This window comes from Coccinella septempunctata, chromosome 1, assembly GCF_907165205.1.
Source record: "Coccinella septempunctata chromosome 1, icCocSept1.1, whole genome shotgun sequence".
Lineage (NCBI taxonomy): Eukaryota > Metazoa > Arthropoda > Insecta > Coleoptera > Coccinellidae > Coccinella > Coccinella septempunctata.
The window spans coordinates 12,989,367-12,999,502 of NC_058189.1; the positions used below are offsets into that span (position 1 = coordinate 12,989,367).

The 10,136-nt window shown below is 36.1% G+C and overlaps 1 protein-coding gene across 1 annotated transcript; it reads right to left on the minus strand.

Moving 5' to 3' along the window:
* Positions 1 to 2,022: 2,022 nt before the first annotated feature.
* LOC123312043 (autophagy-related protein 13 homolog) lies at positions 2,023 to 10,128 on the minus strand. Its single transcript, XM_044896236.1, has 4 exons — positions 9,855 to 10,128; positions 9,256 to 9,800; positions 7,823 to 8,189; positions 2,023 to 2,429 (listed from the first exon to the last, which is right to left on the minus strand). Exons 1-4 carry the CDS (start codon positions 9,990 to 9,992, stop codon positions 2,220 to 2,222), a joined length of 1,260 nt encoding a protein of 419 aa, XP_044752171.1. The 5' UTR covers positions 9,993 to 10,128; the 3' UTR covers positions 2,023 to 2,219.
* Between the last annotated feature and the right edge of the window lie 8 nt (positions 10,129 to 10,136).

Consider the following 10,136-nt stretch of genomic DNA (forward strand, 5'->3'; position numbering starts at 1 on the left):
TTTTTATTAATATGAGAGATCTCATACTTATTCCATCAGTTCTCCGGGACCATAAGAAAATGAAATCAAAACAGCAATTTTGTTTTAAGCCCGTTTGTAACAGCCGAGAATTCTCTACCAAAGTTTGGTAAGAAAACGGCAGAGATTCTTTGTATGCAACTGAACAGAGAATTCTACCGAAAGCAAATAGTTTAATTTCTTATCAATATAAATAATTTAAAACACAGAAAAAGTGTCTTTCTGCATTCGGCGTTGTTTTCCCGTCCACAAAAACACCGTTAATTTGATGAATTCTGCACAAAACAACGTGAATTGCAGATAAAGATAGTTTCTTTTACCGATAAAAATATAACCGCCACCGAGAATATTTCTTATGGGGAGAAAATTCGAGAATACCGAATTTTTGGATGCAATTTTGGTCACGCATGTTCACATGTTGAAAAGTTAACAAATAGGTCCGCACCACCGGACGTCATTCAATCATTATTCTAGCCATTCTTGATTCGGTAGTCATTTTTTATATTGATTCTTGATTTGGCAATCGTTGATAGCTTCTTTAACTTCAGATAGACTTATTTCCTTGTTCTTTTGATTTGTTTTATTTGCTTTCAATTAGTGGTGTGACCGTACCTGAGCAAACCGTAAGTCTTTTATTGATACCGCATACTTGGTGATTCAAAATTGCATTTTTTCATTTGTCTAACTGTGCTATTCCTTATTCTCTATGTCCTTATTGTTGATTCCTTAGAACCATAGAGAAAGGGTCTCTGCTTAGTCTCTGCTTAGAACATAGATACATGGAATGGCATTCAGTGCTACGAATGAATTGTTTGTAGTACACACATTAGATGTTTCTCTGTCTAGCGCGACACTAAGGCAGTGGCGTTATATTGAAACATTTACACATACTTTCTATCTATTTGTACTGAAAATTGATGTGACAATGATGTCGGAGTCAACTGTCTCAACTGTAATTGGCGACACTAAGCAACTATCTCCCTCCAGTCTTTGGAAAGTTTATTTTCCATTCCATGTATCTATGTTCTAAGATTGATTCCCCTGTTTAAAGCAGACTTCTGTCGCCTGGCTCTCTGGTGAACCGAGACCAATCGTCGGAAGTCTCGAAGTCTTTCCGCTGGTAATGCTTGGCGTGTATACCCGCGGTTGCCACGGGGAGACCACAATAAACTACCCCGTCTGTTATCCTGTAAACCGTGTATTGCTGCATTCTGTTTCACTTGAATCAACCCCCTCCTGTTTATTGAATATTTTCAATTCTGATTGGCCTGTACACTGAAAGTGCTCGGGATCAAACCCATCGCTGAACCGATTACAGGGACTTGGATCTTTCTGAGACAACCGGTTGCTGTAAATTTTGTGTAAACCCCGTACATATCTTATTGTCTCAGAAGGAATCAAAGTGACCGCTATTGATTACTTTCTTTTTATACCTGATATTTGGACTGAATGTAATTAATTTGAATATTGTTTAATTCATTAATTTCACTTTTGAATTACTGACCGCCGTGCTAGTTTGTTTAATTTCTGTTTTCCTTATTTTGGACTTATATATATTTCTTGACTTGAAGATCGCTCACTATAATTTAGATTTATTGTAATATATTCGGTTTTGAAGTACTTGTTATCGCTACCACCTTAGATATCCCCGAACTCTGTCTCCGACTAGTAGATACCTGGGTGGGTTTGCTATTTCTCCCTTATTGAAAGAATAGTTGGCGCTTGAGATTCAACCCTTGAAAATTACCCGTTTCAACATTTCGGCCAAATCAGTCTATTGAATGGATAATTCGATATTGCCGCAATTATATACGTTCCCAACGAAAAATAACGGTATATGTTCCTTATTTTTTTATAAACATGAAATTAAAACAAAATTGGCGTGAATATATATGTATAATATATAGGCATCGTTAAATAATTATAAATATGAGTTATCAGAAAATGCTGAACAAATCAAGCATTAAGCATATGGTAGAGACTTTAAGGAATCAAAAGAATTGGTTAAAATATACAACAATTGTAAATTTATTTGATAAATTCATACATAGCATCATACATTGCCATAATTGAAAGGAAAATTCAGGGTGGAATGGTGTAATCAAAATTAGAAATTGTTTGATTCATAGCGTTGTAGTAAAACAGCTTTATAAAACTTTAAAATTTCAAATTAACTCAATAAGCAGAAAAATTCAGTCAAATCAGTTATCACTATCAGGACTTGCAGACAAACTTTTCACTAAGTCGTCAAATTCCTTTATTTTTTCTTCGAAGGCATTGAGCTGTTCTGTTATATCTATATCTTTGACTGAAGACGATTGTTTCCAGCAAGTTAATAATGGAGGATTGGAACATTCTCTGTAGAAATGCGAAATTTCACTCTCAGGGGTCTCATTCGCAAATGGATAACACTGGAATAAAGTAAAATGTTAGTGCACTCGTGTGAAAAAAGGTTTTTCACGGTAGGTACTCGTTTCATTATAATCTGAAATTTTCAGAATTGTGGAAGGAGTACTCTCTATGGAGGCGTAGTTTCATAAACGGAAAAAAAATTATTGCTGGAACATGTAGTTTTACCTTTTATCGTTATACAATATTCCAGTAACAAAAACGCCAAAATTTTTGACCTCCAAAACCTCGTACATCGATCAACAGTTGCTATACGTGCTGAGGATTTTGAAATATGTGATGAAATTCGCTCAAGTTTTAAGTATTTCATCGAATTTTCGATTTCCAAATTATTTCTTATCTTTCGAGATCTAATAGAAATTAGTTTGAATGATTATAATCGATTATTTCATCAATCGGATCTGCTAAAATAATTTGTCAAAATCATTCGATTGTGTCCATCATTAAGCAGAACTAATCATAGATAAATATTTCTTAAAAATAAATTAAATTGAAAAATTAGCCTCCTACTTTAGACAAAAATGGTTTGATTTCACAAAAGCTTTAAAATACGTGCTTCATAAAAAGTCGAATCCAAATAACTATGTACAGGGTGGGCAAAATTCGATGGGATTGAATGACAGCTCTGTAACCGTAAGAGTTGGGGAAATATGAATGGCACGTTTCCTAATTCGATTTTCAAAAGATTGTTAATGGCCAAAACCGTATCTCTCTGTCTTCTTTTGTTTTCAAGTTATAAGTGAATATATATTTTTCGGCTCGTCGTACTGGTGAATTTATTTCGTAAAGTATCAGTGATATCGAAAAACAAATGTTACATTCTAGATACACTTTTTCATCTAGAATGCAGTGGCGTAGTCAAAGATTTTTTTCAGTCCGCCACTGCAGTGATATAGTGATAACTTTTATTTTTTTTAAATAAACCCGGTGTTATTTTTACATATTCCAATCCCATATTTTTTTCTGATTCAGAATATATAACATACGTCGTGTCTCTGACAGTTCTTCTAATAAAAAATTCAAAAGCTAGTTCGGTTATGTTGGCAGTTCATTTTCATTGATAATATGATGATGAACTTTATGCTCTTATGTTGTGTCAGGTTATGAGAGATTTTGGAGATCACTTTTATTCCGGATATTCGAGAAGATGCTCGGGAAATGAGGAAATTATGACTACTTCATATTTACCAATTAACCTCTACTAGTAGTGGCACAGCCTTATTTGAAAAGGCTATGGTACTGGTATTTTGATTATCGACTAGTTGAAAAGTTTTCGGAATATATTCAGTTGAATCCAGATTCATAAAATATCCTGAAAGTGATTAATTCCATAAAGAAAATTTTTTTATCTTTTCAAATATCCAGAATGAAAGTGATCTTCAAAGTCACTCATATTAGTAAAAATAATGAGGTTTATTCTTTGAAATCTATAAGGTTGTTACAATTTCAATATCAGAATAATAAACCTAAGGAAATCCATTAAAGGCAAAGCCTGTGTCATTCAATAACCTGACACAATTTAGGAGCATAAAGTTCATTACATATTATCAATGAAAATGAACTGCCAACTAGACCGAACGAAGTTTTTGAGTTTTTTTAATAGAAGAATAATCAGGGACACGACGTATGTTATATATTCTGAATCAGAAAAAATATGGGACCGGAATATGTAAAAACAACACAGGGTTCATATTTAAAAAAATAAAAGTTATCACTAAATCGCTGAAGTGGCGGACTGAAAAAAAAAATCTTTGACACTTGAAATAGTGTCTGTAGAATGTAACATTTGTTTTTCGATATCACTGATACTTTACGAAATAGAGGCACCAGTATGAAGAGCCGAAAAATGAGTTTTCCCTTATTACTTGAAAACAAAAGAAGATAGGGGAATGCGGTTTTGGCCATTAACAGTCTTTAGAAAATCGAGGTCGGAAACGTTCCATTCATTTTCTTAGCTTTTGCGGTTACAGAGTTGCCATTCAATTCCATCGTATTTTGCCCACATACTTATTTTTAAAACGCCTGTCGCAATGCGTTCTGCAGGGAAACGCCGTAGTTTTGATTCAAAGCGATCGACTTCTAACCACGCATGCGTTAAAGAGGTATAATACTCTACAATCAAACTTAAAATGGCGAATAGGCGACTGAGAAGCCACCGTGGACACTAGGCCTTGGTGACATAAAATGAATACATTTTACAATAGTTACAATCAAAATGACAGATTGTTATAAAACACGAGAAAAATAAATAAAACGTTGGACATTTGAAATTTTCACAGAAAACCCAATTCTCAATTAGGGCTTAGAAAATTGCATCAGTGAGCAAGACCTGCAACGAAATGGAATCATAGGTAATCACATGGTTGGTATGCTATTTCAAAAGCAAATCAAATTACACCAATTGAATTCGAGGGATTATAATATAATTAATTCATTTTTTTGAATAACAAAAAAAGTTTAATGATACAGTATCAAAATTGCCGATCGTTAGAAGTTAACTGTCCGTGTTTTAACTTGCCATTGAAAACTCACTGTAATAGACAATAATTCTAAATTAATTGAATTACAGAAGGAGGTCTTCTTTTGGGAATGTTGATATTGCATGCCACCATCAGAGGTTTTCAACTTGCTCATTATCTCATAGATAATACTTCCACTCGTAGAGGAAGCCAAATATCTAGGCATTACCCTGGATAGGAAGCTTCACTGGAACTCCCATGTGGAAAGAGTCATCCACAAAGCCAGGCAATCCTTATGGGCCTGTCAAAGTATTTGTGGAAAGACTTGGGGGATAGCGCCGAAGCAGCTCCGCTGGCCGTCACGGTGATCAGACCATTGATCACCTACGGCTGTATCGCCTGGTGGTCCTGCACAGAACGCGTCCTAACCCAAAACAAACTTTCGAAACTCCAGAGAACGGCATGCCTCATGATTTCGAGGGCATTCCGCTCTACTCCAACTGCGGCCATAGAGATGCTATTAGACCTCCCTCCCCTTCACAATCTTGTCCAGGGAGAGGCAAGACTAGCAACCCACAGGCTCCACCATCTTACTGTAAATGAGCCTGACAAACTCATTTTCGTGTCCAATCGTCTTTCAGTCCAATTGGAGGCAGACGAGGTGATGGGCATGAGAACTGATCATATAATCACAAGAACCAGCACGGATGGAACCTTCAGTTCTCTGATTCCAAGCAGAGACGAATGGCTCCGTCACAAGGAATTCTATCTACAAGGACCTTGCTGGTTTACTGATGGCTCCAGAACCAGTCAGGGATCTGGGGCCGGAGTCTACAGTCGTAGACCGCTGACCGAACTCAGTGCCAGTCTGGGAAAGTCGGCGACAGCATTTCAGGCAGAAATCTTCGCCATTGATCTATGCGCCAGCCATTTGCTTAACATTGGTTGGGCGGGTAGGTCAATAAAAATCCTAACGGATAGTCAAGCTGCGATTAAATCTCTCGCAGCAGACAAATGCAACTCGGCACAGGTATTTGAATGCAGATCTGAACTCTCCAAATTGGGAAGTTTAAACAGACTGCAACTGATTTGGGTACCTGCTCTAGCCAGAGAAGGCGCAACATCAACGCTTATTGGCCCGGAACCTAGTATAGGAATTTCCAATTCCTTGATCAGGGACCGGAACAACAGCTGGATAAGGCAAACGGTCCTGGAGTACTGGCGCAACTCACATAGGGCTATTTCAGTGCCTCCCAGCCCATATACCAGTCGTTGGCTAGGATTTTCTAGAACAAATCTGAGATCTATAATGGCGGCTTTCACAGGACATTGTAGACTCAGAGCTCATCTTAAAAAGCTTAGCAGACTCTGCTTAGAGGAGGATGAAACGATTGAGCACATCCTCTGTGACTGCCCGGCGGCAGACAGGGTCAGACATGGAGTATTTGGTTCTCCGAAGATGATCCTAGAGGAACTCAAGAATCACTCCCCCTCCGACATAATTTCCTTTTTGGGCAGGATGGGACTGGAGGGAGAGATCGAGCTCTATGAGCTTGCCTGTGTGCTACAATAGACCGCTTGGTCGCAGTGGCAGGTTTGCTTTATCCGTCCAACACACCCAGCAATCAGTACTTTCTGGCATAGTTTCAGCTCTATATTTTGGAAAAGGGATATCTACTAGCCTTAATTCAGTCCCAAGGACTAATTTCTTCAGTAAAATAAATTTCTAATGGCAAGAAACAATTTATTTCACATTACTTGCAAACCTGATTAGGCCTTAAAAGTTTTTCCTGTCATACACTTGGGTAGTTATTTTTTTAATCAATACAGAAAAGAATTACTACAGATGCTTCTGAAACTGTCAAGTGAAATTTGCCCATTAACAAACTTAAACGCCAGAATCAGACCCTAAACCTAACTTGAACTAAAGACTGCTGGCTTGATAAAATTGATTTTGACCACAAATTTCCCATAAGCCCAATCATTTGAAACCATTTCTAAAATTACAGACAATTAAGCAAAATTACAACTCGAGTGTGCAAATAACTGTAAGTCCAATTTGTTTCAGAACGTAGAAATGTTAGATTTGTCTGCTTTTCAATTTGTAGCTACCGCTTTTCTCAGATTCTTGAAACACAATGTCACAGTCAGTTCAAACATACTGGGATCAGTATAGAAATGAAAGCAAGTCTTCCTTGTGAATTATACTCAATTGGAGCCAAAATTATCTACAAGGACCGTAGAATGTCCCAGGCAGGACCAATAAATTTAATGGGCAACTCCAAAACCGAATTTGAGATTATTTATGGAAAGCCTTTTCTACTAGTTATTCAACACGTAAAAGATTCGCTTCAAAATTCAGACATTTCAGAAATACACCCTTCGAAACTTCGACTATGTGAAAGCTTGTGACGTAGAATGCCTTTATTCAAATATAGTAATTTTTGTTAATTCGACAACACTGGAACCCATCAAGAAGATATCCACAGATTACAAAAAATTGTTTCTGTAATCTGTGTCTTTACCTTTTTAAAACCGATGACATTTTGTGTCATTGTGTGTTTTTCTTGTCAAATGTGAATAATGTGATCATCAAACTTGATATTTATTACATCAGAAAACTTTCATGACCATTACTGACACAAATGGGCGTTGCCGGATTGTAAAAATGACGTAGAATGTTCACAAGAGCACTTCTGAAATCAGAATTTTCGTAATCGAATACAGACAAAATGCAATATGTTAAAATTCGAAAAAAATTTATTTCGAGATATTTGAGTTATAAGGATTTTTATGACATATATTTTGAAATTTAGGAAAATACCCCATTCTGACTGTTTTTATTCATCTTGATGGTATTTTAACATAAGAAAATAATTTGTACTTCTTGACTTGCATGAAGCCAATTGTACTCACAATGATGATAATGTACTCACCATTGATTTAGGAACAGGTTTCGCTCTATATTTGGACATAACGTTTATCATATATTCACTAGAAAGGGATTTTCCTGAAGAAGACAGTTCTCGTGTTCCTTTAGGCTCCATTTCTCTTATTACCAAAGAATCTGATGGACTACTACTTTCAGTCTTGTTCAATTTTTGTGATAGATTTGTCTCTTGAGTGGTATTCTCGTCCGCACAACTAATACAATTTGGTTTTTCTTCTCCTAGAATTTTTTCATGATAGCTCTTGGGATACCAAGGGATTCCACCTGGTCTTAGAGCTGGTATTGTTTTTTTCGTTGGAGCAGGAAAGTAGTCTCCAGCAAAAGGTATGGTATACCTTAGGGGTTTATCGTCTCTGTAATAATTGAACTCAGTTATTTGGTAGTTTTGAAGGGAAGTTGTTCTATCAATATTTTTACTGAATCATATTATAACATGTTGCTCAGATTTACACCTTCAGGATCCACTCCACTCTAACTTGATCCCAAATTTTCACAAAATTTCTTTTTTAATTTGTTTTAATATCAGTATTGATGGCTTTTATGGCCAGATACTAAACGGTCAGTTGAAAATCAACATGTCTAAGAGATGCACTTAGTTCTTTTCACTATATTGCAATTTTTATCTTTAGAATGCTTGTTGCCTGGAAGAGATCAAGACAACTTGAAATAATTAACAAACTATATGAGGAACAGTTAGTTTATGTAAAAATAAAGTCTCTGGCCGACATTTGGGAAGGGGCCATGGCCTCTATTGCCTTCCCCCTTATAACCGCACTAGATGAATATTGACGCAATAGACAGGAAGATGGTATTGGCTTTAGGACCTGGCAAATGAAAAATCAATTCCAGGCTGCCTGGAAACGATTTTTCATTTGCCAGGTCCTAAAACCAAAAAATGCAAGCATTCTCCAAACTCTTCAATCAATTGTACTTTTCTCTATATGCCTTTTGCAAAAATTCAACTTTAAGGCCCTCTATCTTTTTCCACAGCAATATTTTATTGAGGTATATTTTGTCCTATCGCCATATTTTCCTCCAAACAATCTGCCCTTAGCCTATGTCCCTATAGTTATGAATCACCCTGTATACAATATTTTTGTGCTTAGGGGTAAAATTCAAATGAGTCTGTGATCGACTGTCTGACTGAATCTAGATTTAAGGGTTTATTGACTGAAAACTTATGGAAGACCAGATCTATGCTAAAACTTTTGATCAATATGCTGTTTTTTCAAGTGATGGTGATTTGTGCAGTGTTCCTAAGAACTAAGACAGGAACCAATCTAATTGGCAGATGGCAATCAAATGAATGCTTTCTGCTAATTGGTTCCTTTCTTAGGCAGTAAAGCTACATAAATCCTCAGTTGCCTATTCAACCATGCAAACACAAATTATTCTTGGTTTCAAAACTGATAAACATACCCTTGATAATTTTTGGTGAATTTAGATTTTGGTTCTGAATCAGCACTGAAATAATTGCTCTCATATATCATAGAGCTTTCTTCTACAGATGGTTTGCTTGTTTGTGTAATTATTATTTTGGGCTTATAGTCTACTGTTATTTGTAAAGTGCCAATGGGTGTAAAGATTCGTCCAATTGTAATTTGTTTACAGTCATCCCCCAATCCTCCAAAATCTGGCTCCTCTTCATACATTCGATAATGCATATCGCATGTTTCCTTTGTCATTAAAGAAAGCCTGAATGCAGGAATTATTCTCGTCACTGATAGTAAGGACTTCAGTAGAATTCCTATTTGATTGTACACATTGAATGTGGTTATTTTGGGATTGGGATCTGAATATTCAGGGGATAGACGAATACACCATGTTTCAACCAAGAGTTCACCATCAGAGGATTCAGCATAAATTTCCACACAAACAGGTACCCCTCGAAAAAATCTGTTTGTAACTGTTCGTCTGATGACATTTGCATCTGACTCATTTATTGCAGCAATATTTAAATTAAACTAAAAAAACACAAATTTTATCTTGTTGTTTCTTTATGGAAGATAATCATTTACCCAATCAGATTTCTGCCTACATGGTGTAGATTTTTTTTCTTTTTGTCGAGAGGAAACAATAATCTGTGCTGCTTTTAGAGCAAAGTACCTAGCATATTTCAGCAAATCGTCCTTATCCTCATTAGTCAACTTCATCATATAAAGTCAATTTTTCTAATTCTTATTTATTTTGAACTTAGGACCATAAATTTCGGATTTTAAAATATACACCTTTCATCTTTTCAATTGGAAAGAGAAAGAAAACTACCACCCAATGGTCACGTAACAAGTATTTCAATGTTG

What these genes read in the sequence shown, in the direction of transcription:
- LOC123312043 (XM_044896236.1), bottom strand. Translation starts at nt 9,992, where the DNA reads ATGATGAAGTTGACTAATGAGGATAAGGACGATTTGCTGAAATATGCT. An exon ending in TTCACCAAAAATTATCAAGG is followed by an intron (nt 8,190 to 9,255) that starts GTATGTTTATCA and finishes CAATTATTACAG; the next exon opens with AGACGATAAACCCCTAAGGT. An exon ending in AACCTGTTCCTAAATCAATG is followed by an intron (nt 2,430 to 7,822) that starts GTGAGTACATTA and finishes ACTTTATTCCAG; the next exon opens with TGTTATCCATTTGCGAATGA.